This window comes from Hemitrygon akajei, chromosome 17 (genome assembly GCF_048418815.1).
Source record: "Hemitrygon akajei chromosome 17, sHemAka1.3, whole genome shotgun sequence".
In the NCBI taxonomy this organism is placed as follows: Eukaryota; Metazoa; Chordata; class Chondrichthyes; order Myliobatiformes; family Dasyatidae; genus Hemitrygon; species Hemitrygon akajei.
Window position 1 is genome coordinate 86,392,702 of NC_133140.1, and position 16,225 is coordinate 86,408,926.

Genomic DNA, 16,225 nt, shown 5'->3' on the forward strand with positions numbered 1-16,225 from the left:
ATCACAGATCGGAGAGGTTTGGACATTTGTCAATGACAGTAAACCCTATTCTGATCACAGATCGGAGAGGTTTGGACATTTGTCAGTGACAGTAAACCCTATTCTGATCACAGATCGAAGAGGTTTGGACAATACGTGTCAATGACAGTAAACCCTATTCTGATCACAGATTGGAGAGGTTTGGACATTTGTCAGTGACAGTAAACCCTATTCTGATCACAGATCATTGAGGTTTGGACATTTGTCAATGACAGTAAACCCTATTCTGATCACAGATCGGAGAGGTTTGGACATTTGTCAGTGACAGTAAACCCTATTCTGATCACAGATCATTGAGGTTTGGACATTTGTCAATGACAGTAAACCCTATTCTGATCACAGATCGGAGAGGTTTGGACATTTGTCAGTGACAGTAAACCCTATTCTGATCACAGATCGGAGAGGTTTGGACATTTGTCAGTGACAGTAAACCCTATTCTGATCACAGATCATTGAGGTTTGGACATTTGTCAATGACAGTAAACCCTATTCTGATCACAGATCGGAGAGGTTTGGACATTTGTCAATGACAGTAAACCCTATTCTGATCACAGATTGGAGAGGTTTGGACATTTGTCAAAGACAGTAAACCCTATTCTGATCACAGATTGGAGAGGTTTGGACATTTGTCAATGACAGTAAACCCTATTCTGATCACAGATCATTGAGGTTTGGTCATTTGTCAATGACAGTAAACCCTATTCTGATCACAGATCGGAGAGGTTTGGACATTTGTCAATGACAGTAAACCCTATTCTGATCACAGATTGGAGAGGTTTGGACATTTGTCAATGACAGTAAACCCTATTCTGATCACAGATCATTGAGGTTTGGACATTTGTCAATGACAGTAAACCCTATTCTGATCACAGATCGGAGAGGTTTGGACATTTGTCAATGACAGTAAACCCTATTCTGATCACAGATCAGAGAGGTTTGGACATTTGTCAATGACAGTAAACCCTATTCTGATCACATTTCAGAGAGGTTTGGACAATACGTGTCAATGACAGTAAACCCTATTCTGATCACAGATCATTGAGGTTTGGACATTTGTCAATGACAGTAAACCCTATTCTGATCACAGATCATTGAGGTTTGGACATTTGTCAATGACAGTAAACCCTATTCTGATCACAGATCAGAGAGGTTTGGACGATACGTATCAATGACAGTAAACCCTATTCTGATCACAGATTGGAGAGGTTTGCAGTGCCGTGCATGATATGAAATCCCGAATGTCATTTTCCCTGTTGGGTTCTTCAAAATACTGATTTCAAAAAGGATCATGAAAATATTCTGTGAATTCATCATTCGCCACTGATTCACCTAGAAGAGACGAGCACTTTACACAATCAATGTTTTAATCAGGAAAACTGCCATTGATAACAAAACATTTCTTTATGTTTATAGTCGATTTGGATACAAAAAAAACTGTACTGAAACAACAATGAAAATTCGCTACAAAAATACCTCCAGCTACATCATCTGCCATGTACATCTCTCTCTCTCTAAATGTTGAGCATGTTGATCAGATCAGTACTGGATGCAGAACAGTCCAAATGCAGATTCCAATCTATTTTTCTCGCCTCCCTATGGAATACGGTGACTGCTCTTCTGAAAATGCCCTGCCCCTCTGACACCCTCACTACAGTGTGCAGTCCATCTCAAACAGCTAGGGACTTCATTGTCACAGAAATCTCCTGGATACATGCCCCGGCACATTCCGATCTTTGGGGCTTCTGGGCACAATCTGATCACTGAGGTTTGTGGAAATGGAAGTTAAGATATTTGCGTTATACAAAAGTCACATATAAATAACTACAAACTGTAACAAGACACAAGGGGAGGCCCTGGAATTGACAAAAGGGGCTCCGATGTCAGGAAATACAAACAGAGATGGGGAAAAAGTGAGTGTTTACAGTAATATACAAAACACACCGCTGTTTGAGCATAAGTTATACAAAGAGGAAGGGTTTAATACTTCATCAACAGCGAATTTTATATGAAGATTCATGAGCCAAGAGGGAAAGGGGAGGCAGGTTAAGCTGATGCTTGAGAAGTGTTTACAATGAGGCAGTGCACCGAAAGATTTGGGTGACAATTTACATCCAGTAATGTGACAGACATCGTCTCCAAACCTGTTGAATAGGTGCTCTTCTCAGTTGCTCCTTGCATCTCTCCAACCCCCTCCCCTCCCCTAGCCCAATACTCTGACCTGATAGATTAAGGCTGGGACATCACTGAGCCCTCTGTTCAATATGTCCATCTCCCTAACTAAAAACTCCCCATCCCACCTTATAGTCTACCTGACAGCACAGTGTGACACCAGGACGAAAGGGTCAGGGGAATGAGCTGCTCAATCCAGTGCGATGATGTCGTCATCTTCCTCCTGCATGGGACATATCCGCTTAACACTGACACCTTCCCTCTCATCGTCCAGCTTCCTCTTCAGACTGTGGCTCTCAGCATTGGCCTCAGCTCCACTGGATGAAGGCATCTCTTCGTCAGAGTCAACAATAAGCACGTCATCCTGTCCTGCAGCTGAGGAACAGGACGAGGTTATAGAGAAAGGGAATGATGCGCCATCAGAGAAGTTATTCATTTGTTTTAGAGATACAGCAAGGAACAGGTCCTTCCGGTCTACTGAGCTGAACTGCCCAGCAATCCACCTAATTAACACTAAGCCAACTACAATGAGAATGCTTTTGTTTTTTGGGGGGTGGGGGGCACAGTAGTGTAGTACTTACATAACGTCTCAGCAATCTCGGTTCAATTCCTGCCACTGTCTGTAAGGAGTAGCCTTTTCCCTGTGACTGCATGGATTTCCCCCCACACTCCAACAGATGGATTGTAGATTAATTGGTCACATGGCTGTAATCGGGCTCATTGGACCAGAAGGGCCTGCTACTGTGCTGTATCTCTAAATAATTTATTTTAAAAAAACATCGAGCTTTTTCCCTACAGACCTGACAATACCCCTCTTCAGCTATTTACCCAGATTTGTTAATCACGCATCAGGCATTTAAGCTAGATAGGGTGCAGGAGAGTCACAAGGTTTACAATGAAGTTAGCTTTAGCTGTACAAAAAGTGATGCACTGATCAGTGGACAAGTGAGCTTCGGGATGGTAACTGAGTGGATGATATGGGGTATAGAACATAAAGCATTACAGCCCAGTACAGGCCCTTCAGCCCACAAGGTTGTGCTGACCTTTTAACCTATTATCATTGTAATCTTTCCCTCTCACATAGTCCTCCATTTTCCTTTCATCCATGTGCCTCTCTCTGAATTCTCCTAATATATTTGTCCCCACCACCACCCCTGGCAGGGCATTTCACACAACACCACTCTGTGTGCAAAAAAACTATAATGAACATCCCCCCCCCCCACTCCACTTTCCCCCAATCACCCTAAAATTATTCTCTTTCACATTAGTCACTTTTGCCCACGGTAAAGGGTGCCAACTGTTCACTCAAACTATGCCTCTTATCATCATATACACTTCCATGAAGTCACCTTTCATCCTCCTTCGCTTAAAAGAGAAAATCCCTAACTTGCTGAACCTTTCCTCATAAGTCACGTTCTCTAATGCTGCATTCTGGTAAATCTCCTCTGCACCCTCTCTAAACTTTCCACATCTACAAATGACCAGAACTGAACCCAATACTGTCCAAGTGTGGTCTAAGCAGTTTTATAGAGCAGCAATGTTATCTCTTGGCTCTTACAGTCAATTCTCCAACAAATAAAGGTTAACACACCTCAACTCTATCAACCTGTATGGCAACTTTGAGGGATCTATAGATGTGGACCCCAAGAACCCTCTGTTCCTCTAAACTGCTAAGAATCCTGTCATTAACCCAGTACTGCCTTCAAGCTCAACCTTTCAGACTGAATCACTTCACGCCATTGACCTCCATCTGCCACTTCTCAGCCTAGCTCTGCATTCTGTCAATGTTTGTTGTAATCTACAATATTCTTCTACACCAAACACAACTCCATCAACCTTAGCTGCAAACTTCCTCAGCCAAGTTAAGTTGTAAAATCACAAAGAGCAGAGGTCCCAGAAGCAATCCCTGTGGAACATCACAGGTCACTGACCTCCAAGCAGAATACTCCCCATCTACTACCACCCTCTGCCTGAGATGGACAAGCCAATTCTGAATCCACAATGACAACTTTCCCTGGATCCCATGCCTCCTGACTTTCTGAAAGAGCTTAGCATGGAGAACCTTATCAATTCCCCTACTAAAATTCTTATACACCACATCCATCATGTGCTTTGTCACATCCTCTTAAGAAATCAATCGACTTGTGGGTCACAGCCTAACCCTCACAAAGCCATGCTGACTATTCCGAATTAGACTATGCTTCTTCAAATGCTCATAAACCTGTCTCTAATCTTCTCCAATAAGTGTTTGAGTGGATTGGGCCGGGGAGTCGCTGGGGTTTGAGAAGAAGAGAGATAAGATCTCTGGAGAATAACTGCTTATTCTACTTCTCTTACGTCTGTTTTTCACCTTAAGTGTGTTTCTGGAACTGTCAGAGCCTCTGATTTACAGCTTGGTGATCGATTGAGTGACCTAGTGCTTTGCTGTCTCCGAGAAGATTCTGGGAAGTGAGCCGATTTCGCCGACTAAAGTATAAAGGAAGATTGAGGCGAATGCGGAAGGCAAGTGAGATTCAGCGCCAACTGCCTGTCTTTTGCTTGCTGATGAAACCCCTTTGCTGCCAGAGGAGGAATCTGTGAGTGGCCTATCACTGTGTGGTGGCTCGTAGGCCTCTGCATATGGGTGATAGGATAAAGGTGGGAGACTCTTACCTTTGGAGGTAGAAGGCTGGGCTCCATCATCGCTGCCGTTGGTAATGGCCTTGCCATCTTCTTCACTCTGCTTGGGAGGTGCTTTGTCAGGGGCATCACCAACCACCTCAAACTCAATGTCCTTCTCTAGGTCTTCACTTCAAGTAATCAACACAAAATTCAAGGAACAGGTCAGCAGCCAAGGAATTCATTTCAAAACACAACCCAACATTAGCATTTCACACCACGCTTGCCCCCCAAATGAGCACATTCCTCATTTCCTGCCACTGCCTGTAAGTAGTTTGCACGTCATCCCTGTGACTGCTTGGGTTTCCGAAGACATACAGGTTAAGGTCAGTGAGCTGTGGGGATGCTGTGTCCGTCACTGATGCAAAATGATGTAATTCACCATGTGACCAATACACCTAATCTGTATTGAAAAACATGCAAAGAAGTGGCCAAGTTTGGTTCTTCTGCTAGATTACAGCTACTTCAGAACATGCTGTTCATCACAGTATCCCAGTTCTCCTCTCCCAACACTGGCTAAGTTAGATAAGGACACAATGTCTGTGCAGCCTAACTGGCTGCAGTTACTTTTGCTCTCAGCTCACTGTCCTGAATTACCAGTGGGTGACCATATGGTACCAGGGAAGGGAATGGATCGAAAATCTTGAGACAAGGCCCAGGAGAATATCACACACCAGTTCTCAGTCAAGGGTCAGCAGTGGAAAGGGTGAGCAGCTTCAAGTTCCTGGGGGCTCAACTTGTCACAGAATCTATCCTGGGCTCAACACACTTAATGCAATTACAAAGAAGGCATACCAGTGGCTGTATTTCATTGAACATAGAAATTTACAGCACATTACAGGCCCTTTGGCCCATAATGTTGTGCTGACCATGTAACCTACTCTAGAAACTGCCTCGAATTTCCCTAGCGCAAAGCCCTCAATTTTTCTAACTCCATGTACCTATAAGGGGCTCTTAAAAGACCCTATTGTATCTGCTTCCACCATCGTCGCCAGCAGTGCATTCTACATACCCAGCACTCTGTGTAAAAAAACTTACCCCTGACATCCTCTCAGTACCTATTTCCAAGCACCAATTTCGTTATCGAGGCCAGGAGGTTTGGTACATCACCAAATTTCTACAATGTACATTCTGAATGGTTGTATCACCACTTGGTTTGGAGACTTCAATGTAAATGATGGGAAGAGGCTGCACAGGACTGTAGACTCAGCCATCACGGGCACAATTCTTCCCACCATCAAGGACATCTTCAGAAGGCAGTGCCTCAAGGTGACATCCATCCGGGGTATGGCCCCTTCTTCATTTATACCATCAGGGAGGAGCTACAGGAGCCTGAAGACCACCATCGCTACCTCACTATTCCTCCTTTGCACTATTTTTATTTTTTGTAACATATAGTAATATTTTTTATATATTACACCGTACTGCTGCCACAAAGCAACACAGTTCACAACATATATCACAGATAAACTGTAAGAGATTATTTTTTTAAACCTGATTCTCACATCAAGTCCACAAAAGCTTACAACAACTAAGGTGATGGCTTCTCACCTGTGCAGCAGTGTTACTGTCAGAGTGTAGTCTTGCAAGAAATCATCAACCTGCAGACGACTTCCATTGCGAATGCCAAACTCAGACAGGCTCTTGTTATTGTTTGCTGCAATGGATAACGATGGATATATCAGACAGATAGGTTTCTGCCTTTGCTGAGCGGTCACAGCAGTTCGGCCAGAATCACTCACTCACGGTTCCCATCCTTTATTACTAACCTCGGAAGATCTAAAGCAGGGACACTGTTGTGATTTTAGGAGTTTATGGGCAGGATGTTCTCACATTCGGCAACCAGCTCCTTACTCCAAATAATGTTCTTTAAGGAACAGAACTACTACAGTAGCATAGCGGTTAGTATGACACTATTACAGCTTGGTGCGTCAGAGTTTGGAGTTCAATTCTGACATCATCTGTAAGGACTTTGTATGTTCTCCCCAAGGAATGCGTGTGTTTCTTCCAGCTCCCTCCCACAGTCCAAAGATGCACAGGTTACTATGTAAATTGATCATTGTAAATAGTCCGTGACTAGGCTGGGTTAATCTAGGGTTGCTGGGCAGCACAACTCAAAGGACCAGTAGGGCCTGTTCTGCACTGCATCTCAAATAGTAGCATGAGATCTTTCCTGACGACATGAACATCGATTTCTCTAACTTCTGGTAGTTTCTCATCCTTCCCCTTCTCTCTCTTTTTTTGCATTCTGACTCCCCTCTCACTGATTTACCTCTCCTCACCAGCTTGTACTTCCTTGTGGTTCTCCTCCTCCTCCCATTTCTCCCTTGGTCCGCTCTCCTCTCCTATCAGATTACTTCTTCTTCAGCCCTTAACCTTCTCCACCCTTCACCTTCCAGTTTCTTACTTCTTTCCTCCCTTCCCCCATCTACCTATCTTCATCTATCATCTTCTAGGTTGTCCTCCTTCCCCAACCTTATTCTGGCTTCTGTCCCCTTCCTTTCCAGTGCTAATGAAGAGTCTCAGCCTGAAATGTCTGTTTATTTTGCCTGACTTGCTGAGTTCCTCCAATATTCAGCACCTGCAGAATCTCTTCTGTTTGTGAGATCTTTCATGCCAATCTGAGAGCAGAGCCTCAGTTGTATGTCTCAATACCTCCAATGGGACAGTACAGAAAATCATCCCACACATTGTCCCTCAAGTGGCAGTGAACCCACGGCATTCTGACTCAGTGTGACTGTCCTCAGCCGAGCCAGGTAACACAATGAAACAGTAATATACCTTCAGTTTCCCCTTCCTCTGAGGAGATGAGGATTGTTCCTTTGCCGTCCTCTATCTGAACATCTGGAGCCACCATTCCAAATTTATCCTTCAAAATCTGATCAAGAACGGAAAAGCAGTCCTTAACACATGGTTATAGAATCTTCCACTTTATGCCAAATAACTCAGACATCAAGGAGGAATGTTTGTTAGCTCAGGGCCTGTACTCATTGGAGCTCAGAAGAATAAACAGAGGGTGGATGTGGAGAGGATGATTCCTAGAGTGAGAGAGACAAGGACCAGACAGCACTGCCTCACATTAGAGAGATGTCCATTCAGAACAGAGATGAGGAGTAATTTCTTTAGGCAGGGGGTAGTGAATCTGTGGAATTCATTGTCACAGACGGTTGTGGTGGCCAAGTTATTGAATATATTTAAAGCAAAACTTGATAGGCTCTTGATTAGTTAAGGCATCAAATGTTATGGGAAGAAGGCAGGAGAATAGGGTTGAGAGGAAAGATAAATCAGCCATAATGGAATGGCAGAGCAGACATGATGGGCTAAAATGGCCTAATTCCACTCCTATGTCTTATGGTCAACATTCCAGGGATAATCAAGTCACCGCCAAAAACTAAAAAGGGCAGAGAATGAATATGTTGAACTTAAGTAGATAGGACTACTTTAAAGGGACTGATATTCAAGTGGATTTGTGTTCGAGACAGCGCAGAGGAGATTCACCAGGGTTAGAGTAGGAAGAGACTTGATAGGCTCTGTCTTCCCTGGAGCAGAGGAGGCTGAGGGGTTAACTGATGGAGCTACTGCTTTCTCCCCAGGGCAGAGATAGCTAATGAGAGGATCGTGATTTTAAGTGGGGGGGGGGGGGAGGGTGGCTGTCGGAGATGGTGGTTGCTTTTTTTTAAACTAGTGGGTGCATGGAACATGTTGCTGGGGTGGTGGTAGAGGTAGATAACAGTACATTAGGGACACTTAAGAGACTCTTAGTCACATGGATGATAGAAAAATGGAGAGCTACATGGGAGGGAAGGGTTAGATTGATCTTAAAGGATTCAAGATTGTTTAATAAGGTGAAAGAGAGAGCACAAGTGAGAGAGTGTGAGTGAGTGATACATTAAACAACACACACACATACACATACTATTTACCCGGTCCTGCAGCAACTGGACAGAGACTTTCTGGGTGTTGAGCTTGACGGTCACTTCAGGTTTGACCGAGCACACGTAGCAGCTGGGATTCGGGGGATCCAGGGTACATGGAACTAGCAGCTTCTTCCGTGGATTTGGCTGCTTGTTCAGAAAGATCTGCATTGGTAAAAGTCCAAGGTTGACAAGTGTTGACACATCAGCCTAAGCTGCAGAAATCACAACTCCTTCTCCAGAGAAACACAACTGTCCTAAAATAGGCATTGTCTTACCAAGTGCTTGATCTACTGAGGGGCAACAGAGACAAATATCATCTCCAGACCTGGGGAAGGGGAGTGATCCAGTGAGGCCGATTCAGGCAGGGAACATCCATGCCAGAACCAGACTCAAAAACAGTTACATTCCCCAAGCAATAAAGTTAATCAACACCTCTACCCACTAACCCACTCCTCCACACCCCAATCACCACTGCTTTATCATCCCCTGTCAAGAGTCACCGTAAGTACAGACAAACTTAAGCCTAGTGTCACTTTATGGACATAGAAACAATGCACATATATTAGCTACATTTACATTTACTGTGTTTTATCACATTTTTTGTGCTGCATCGGATCTGGAGTTACATTCTCCTTTACACTGGTGTACTGGAAATGACATTAAACAATTATGAATCATCTTAGTCATACAGCACTGCAACACTGAAACAAGCCATTCAGCCCATCTACTTCACGCTGTACTATTATTCTGCCTAGTAACATCTTTCTGCATCTGGACCACCATACGCCTCTAACCCAAAGTTTAAATATGTTTACCGTATACAAGTTTCAAATTCATCTTCTTGCAGGCAGCCAGAAAACAAAGAAACATACCACAAAGACCAACAAATATCAATGTGCAAAAGGACAAATGGTGCAAATAGTAAAAAAAATATTAAATACATAGAATACGAGCTGTAGAGTCCCGGAAAGTGAGTCCACTGGCTCACATTCCACGTGCCTATCCAAACTTCTCTTAAATGTTGAAATCAAACCCATATCCACCACTGGTGCTGGCAGCTCACTCCACACTCATCACCCACCAAATGAAGATTTCCCTCATGTTACCCTTAAATATTTCACCTTTCACCCTTAACCCATGACTAGTTCTAGTCTCACTCAACCTCAAGCTTGCTTACATTTACCCTAGTAATACACCCCATAATTTTGTACACCTCTATCAAATCTCCCCTCTTTCTCCTACACTCCAGACCAGAACTGCACACAATACTCCAAATTAGGCCTCATCAATATCTTATACAACTTCAACATAGCATCCCAACTCCTTCCTGACTTACTCTCATCCTCCCTTATCTTCGCAGCTATTCCTAAAAGGTATCCACACTATAGCGTCCTAGAACAGTAGAGCACTGAAACAGGCCATTCTGCCCATCTAGTCCAAATTAGGCCATTTAAACTGAATACTCTCAACGATCTGCACGAGGACCACAGTGCTCCGTACCCCTACCATGTGCTTATCCAAATTTCTTAAACGTTGCAATCGAGCTTGCATGCACAACTTGTGCTGGGATCTCTTTCCACACTCTCATGACCTTCTGAGTGAAGAAATTTCCCGTAATGTTCCCCTTATACATTTCCCCTTACATCCTTAACCCAGGCCCTCCAGTTGCAGTTACATCCAACCTCAGTGGAAAAAGTGTGCTTGCATTTACCTTACCCATACCTCTCATAATTTTGTATACCTCTACCAAATTTCCCCTCAATATTCTATGTTCCAAGGAATAAAGTCCTAACCTAATCAATCTTTTCATATAACGCAGGTCCTCCAAACCCAGCAACATCCTCGTAAATTTTCTCTGCCAGGTTTGCACCTGAACCAGCCTTCCCTGGACACCACTGAGGAAGCAACATCCTGGCAGACCTGAGATATCCCCCTCACTCTCCCCGGACTTACTGTCCTGCATTGTTCTAGGTTCCCAGAGAGAATCTTCAGTCCTTCCAAAACGATCAGGCCAGCTATCACTGCATTTGTGGTGGCGATAGCAGGAATGATGTTTCCTGCCATGGCTAAAAGGAAAAAGTCAAATTAGCAAAACTGCTGATCCAAGTATGGCAGTGGTTAGTGGAATAACATTACCCGGGTTCAATTCCTGCCGCTATCTGTAAGGAGTTTGTATGTTCTCCCCCTCCCCATGAACTGCATGGGTTTCTGTCCACATTACAAAGACATACTTAATTGGTCACAGGGGTGTAATTGGACGGTGTGGACTTGCTGGGACATGTTGTACCTCTAAACAACCTTACAGGTACCTGGATTCAGTGTTGCTTCATGGCCTCTGAAGCAGCCAACATGAACCCACTGCTCGGAAAAGGAGGACCCTCAGTGTAAGAAAAAAAAACCAGGTGCCCTCCAGAACATAAACGTCGTTCCAGGTTTATTCAGATATTGAAAGGCCTAGATAGTACGGACGTGGAGATAATGTTTCCTATTGTGTGGGGTGGGGGGGGGGGGGTCTAGGATTAGATGACACAGCTTCAGAATTGAGGAATATCCATTTAGAAAGGAGATAAGGAATTTCTTTATCCAGAGGGAGGTGAATCTGTGGAATTCATTGCCACAGACAGCTTTAGAGGCCAAATCATTGAGTATATTTAAAGCAAAGGTTGAAAGTAAGGGTATTAATTCCACTCCTAAGTCTTACGGAATATTTAACATGCAAACCTTACATTTCACATCAAATTTGCTCTTCATACTGATGCTGAAGATGTGCATTCGCAAGTTAGCGGCTGCAGTCACAAAGTTCATGGCTGGGGGATCATCCTGGGAACACAATCAAGCAAACAAATTAAATGGCGTATTTACAAGCAGCACTGTTACAAGAAAGCAGCATCCACCATCAAAGATCCCCAGGATTTAGTCCCTGCTCTCTTCTCACTGCTGTCATCAGGATTGAGGCCTAGGTACCTTAGGACCCACACCACCAGCTTCAAGAACGGGTATTACCCTTCAAACATCAAACTCCTGCATCAGTATAAATAAATTCACCCACCATATCCCCCTCACAATGCCCTGTAGTTTCAGACCAACACCCCAATAGTAAAATTCTGATCTGCTAACTTTCATTTCAAGAGGTCTAGAAGGGATGTGATGCTGAGGCTTTATAAGGCCCTGGTGAGGCCTCACCTTGAGTATTGTGAACAGTTTTGGGCTCCTCATCTTAGAAAAGATCTGCTGGCGGTGGAGAAGGATCAGAGGATGTTCACAAGGATGATTTCAGGAATGAAAGGGTTATCATACAAAACCATTTGATAGCTCTGGGGCTGTACTCGCTGGAATTTAGAAGGATGGATCTCATTGAAACCTTTCAAATGTTGAAAGGCCTAGACAGAGTCGATGTGGAAAGGATGTTTCTCATGGTGGGGGAGTTTAGTACAAGAGAACACAGCCTCAGGACGGAGGAGCACCTATTTAAAAGGGATGCGGAGTAATTTCTTAAGTCAGAGGGTAGTGAATTTGTGGAATTTGTTACCACAGATAGCTGTGGAGACCAGGTCACTGGGTGTATTTAATGCAGGGATTGATAGGTTCTTAATTGGACATGGCATCAAAGATTACAGGGAGAAGCCCGAGGAGCGGGGCTGAGGAGGATAAAGAAAAAAAGGATCAGCCATGATTGAATGGCAGAGCAGACTTGACGGGCTGAATGACCTAATTTTGCTTCTATGTCTTATGGTCTTATAATTGAACATCAAGGCAGTATGGTAGCATAGTGGCTAGTGTTACATTATTATTGTGCCAGTGGTCAGTCATCAGGGTTAATTTCCTAATGCTATCTGTATGGAGCTCTCCCCGTGACCACATGGGCTTCCTCGGGGTGCCCCAGTTTCCTCTCACAGTCCAAAGATGCACAGGTTAGGGTTAGCAAGTTGTGGCATGCTATAAAACACTATAGCACAGAAAGAAGCCCTTTGGCCAATCTAGTCCATGCTGAACTGTTGATCTGCCTAGTCCCACTGACCTACCCAAACATTAGCTCTTCTATCCCTTCTATCAATGTACCTATCCAAATTTCTCTTAAATTTTGAAATCGAACCTGCATCCACAACTTGCACTGGCAGCTCATTCCACCCTCTTAGTGAAGAAGTTGCCCCTCATGTTCCCCTTAAAGATTTCACCTTTCACCCTTAATCCATGACCTCCAGTTGTAGTCCCACCCAACCTCAGTGGAAAAAACCTGCTTGTGATTATTCTGTCTGTACCCCTCATAATTTTGTATACCTCTATCAAATCTCTCCTCATTTCCTACTCTCCGGGGAATAAAGTCCTAACCTATTCAATCTTTCTCTATAACTCAGGACCTCAAGTCCCAGCAACATCCTTGTAAGTTCTCTCTGCACTCTTTCAATCTTACTCACATCTTTCCTGCTGGTAGGTGACTTAAACTGTGCACAATATTCCAAATTAGTCCTCACCATGCCTTATAAAACTTCAACATAATACCATAAGAGCATTTAAGGATCTTGGTGTTAGCCTATCTCTGCTCTTGACAGCTTGTGCAGCCCCATTCCCCCACTTATCACATCTCCATGTCTAGTGGCTGCCTAGTTCAGTCTGAAGTAGCATCAGCTCCCTAGCAGAGAGGCCCACTTGACTTATTCAGTGACCGAGGAGGAGCTCAGTAGCACAGCAGCCAATGTGATGCTTTACAGCAGCAGTGATCGGTTCAATTCCCGCTGCTGTCTGTAAGGAGTCTATACATTCTTTCCACAACCAGATGGGTTTCCTCTTGGTGCTCTGATTTCCTTCCATATTCCAAAGAAGTGCAGGTTAGTAAGGGTTGGTAAATTGTCGGTATGCTTTGTTGGTGCTGTAAATATGGAGATATTTGCCGGCTGTCCCCAGCACAACCTTGAACTGCGTTGGTCTTTGATGCAAACAATGTATTTCACTGTACATTTCGATGTACATATGATAAATAAACTTCATCTTCAAAAAAAGGTTAAAGATCTCTTTTCAGCAGCTCACTTGTGGGGAGGATAGGAATCCAAACCATTTAGTTTACTGAACACAGTGCCAGAAGGCCAGGGAGAGTACATAAAGGACACAATGCTGGAGTACATAAAGGACACAATGCTGACTTAGCACAGCACTGGACAGGCCACTTGGCCAAGCAACATGATAAAAAAGCCAAATGGGCACATGGATGATGGAAAAAATGGAGGATTACGTGGGATGGATGGGTTAAAATGATCTTGGAGTAGGTCGACACAACATTGTGGGCCATAGGGCCCGTACCCATGCTGTCCGCTCTGTTGTTTAGTCTAAGGAAATTTAAACCTGGTTCTGAAAAGAGAAACATCACTACCCTGACCCAATTCCAGAGGGTGTCAAAGTAAAGTCCCAGATTCAGAATAGAAATATTACAGGCACTTATTCTGACCTTGTCCCAGACCAGTTCTCCTCCATCCCCCTTCTCAGCCAGACGGGCTTTGAGGTGATCAACACTTTGTGCAAACAAGTGTGCGTAGCTCCTCACATCAAGGACCTGCTGATCTTTCAAACCAGCCTGAGAGGTGCCCGTTTGCTGCAGCGATGAGCCAGTCTCTAAATGACACAAACAAAATGTTTACCATGGCTGCATGGGAGAGGAAGAGTACCAGCACAGGTCAATATAGTGAAAAGCACAGGAAAATTAGTCGATATATATTCGGCCAGTTAACTGGTCAGTATGATATGCTAGTGTAGCGGTTAGTGCAATGCTATACAGTCAATGATCACCAGTTGGGGTTCGATTCCTGCTGCTGTATGTAAGCAGCTTCTACTTCTCCCCATGACAGTGGGGGTTTCCTCTGGGTGCTCCGGTTTCCTCCCATATTCCAAAGACAACCAGGTTAGGGTTAGTATGGCATCACCTGCAGGCTGTCCCTGGCACATCATGTGTTGGCCGTTGACATATTTAGTGTATGTTTCAATGTAAACATGACAAATAAAGCTAATCTTGATATTTAAGAGTCTGTTTGCATAATGAAAATGCCCTCACACAGGAATTATGTGGCTGGGTAGGAAGCGAGGACTCTACTCTGTAGAGAAACACTTGAGCAACAGGTGGGTGTGCCTCAGTTTGGTGTACCCACTGCCAGTGGATTGGAGCTACACATCCAGGATTCCACTTCATTTAGCTTCCAGGTTTACTACAAAATCCACACAGAAAGTGGCATGACATCGCCATCTACAGGGGGAGCAGCATCTGACACACAGATCACGGCTTAAATGCACTCACTGTCAGTCAAACCTATTTCAATAATCCTTTGTTAAACTACAGGTAGGGCAACACCTGGTCTAGCTGATAGCAGATCTAATGTTAAGTATAGAATATACAGGAATGCATTCTCCTCTGACAAAAAATGACTGAAGGGTCAGGACCTTTGAAAAGCAATCCACCCTGTTGGTCTGATGTACAAAGTAAGCATTTCTGTGCCAGTATTTGTTACAAGACCACCATGCCACTACTTTTCATTCAGTGTTTAACAGAATGGCATTTTATTTAAAAATGCCGCTGCCGTTTCTCTCTTCCCTCCCATATGACAGAGGAGCAGAATTGTCCATTCAGCCCATTTAGTTACTAAGGGATGCCCCTCTATTCTTATGGGTGCAGTCTCTGATCCAAGACACTCCCACTATAGGAGACATCCTCCCCACATCCACTCTACTTAGGCCTTTCAATATTTAATAGGTTTCAATGAGGAAATACCATAGATATGTTTTCCTCTCAGCCCCAATCTCCTGCCTTGTAGGAATTTAGAGGATTGGGAAGCTTTTAAAAACCAACAAAAGGGAACTAAAGAAGTAATTAAGAAGGTAAAGATGGGATATGAAAGTAAGCTAGCCACTAATATTAAAGAGGATACCAAAAATTCCTGTTTATTTATTCATTTATGGGATGTGGGCGTCGCCAGCTAAGCCAACATTTATTGCTGTTTCATTACTACCTCCCCAGCATCGGTTTTCAACGGTCTGATATCTGAAGGATACATAAAGTGTAAAAGATAGGAGAGAGCAGATATCAGAGCGCTGGAAAATGATGCTGGAGAGGTAGTAATGGGAGACAATGAAATAGCGAACTGAATAAGTTCATTGTGGAAGGCATTAGCAGTATGGTGGAAATTCTGGGTGTCAGGGGGCACAAAGTGTGTGAAGTTACCATAATTAGAGAGAAAGTTCTTGGGAAACTGAAAGGTCTGAAGGTAGGTAAGTCACCTCTACCAGATGATGTACACCCCAGAGTTCTGAAAGAGGTGGCTGGCTGAAAAGATCATGAAGGCATTAATAATGATCTTTCAAGAATCACTAGATTTAGGAATGGATCTGGAAGACTGGAAAATTGCAAATGTCACTTCACTCTTCAAGAAGGAAATTATAGGCCAGTTAGTCTGACTTCAGTG

At 43.8% G+C, this 16,225-nt stretch overlaps 1 protein-coding gene across 3 annotated transcripts in view; it reads right to left on the reverse strand.

The window, feature by feature from the left end:
* Window positions 1–1,385: 1,385 nt before the first annotated feature.
* Window positions 1,386–16,225, reverse strand: part of uba2 (ubiquitin-like modifier activating enzyme 2) — a 51,974-nt gene continuing 37,134 nt past the window's right edge. For all 3 annotated transcript variants that reach the window (XM_073070476.1, XM_073070474.1, XM_073070475.1), the window contains 8 exons: window positions 14,224–14,387; window positions 11,510–11,603; window positions 10,737–10,849; window positions 8,790–8,945; window positions 7,648–7,744; window positions 6,418–6,523; window positions 4,861–4,997; window positions 1,386–2,583 (listed from right to left, as the gene is read on the reverse strand). In XM_073070476.1, coding sequence (XP_072926577.1) covers window positions 2,399–2,583; window positions 4,861–4,997; window positions 6,418–6,523; window positions 7,648–7,744; window positions 8,790–8,945; window positions 10,737–10,849; window positions 11,510–11,603; window positions 14,224–14,387 — 1,052 coding nt within the window. In that variant the 3' untranslated portion in view covers window positions 1,386–2,398. The remainder of the gene's footprint in view (window positions 2,584–4,860; window positions 4,998–6,417; window positions 6,524–7,647; window positions 7,745–8,789; window positions 8,946–10,736; window positions 10,850–11,509; window positions 11,604–14,223; window positions 14,388–16,225) is intronic.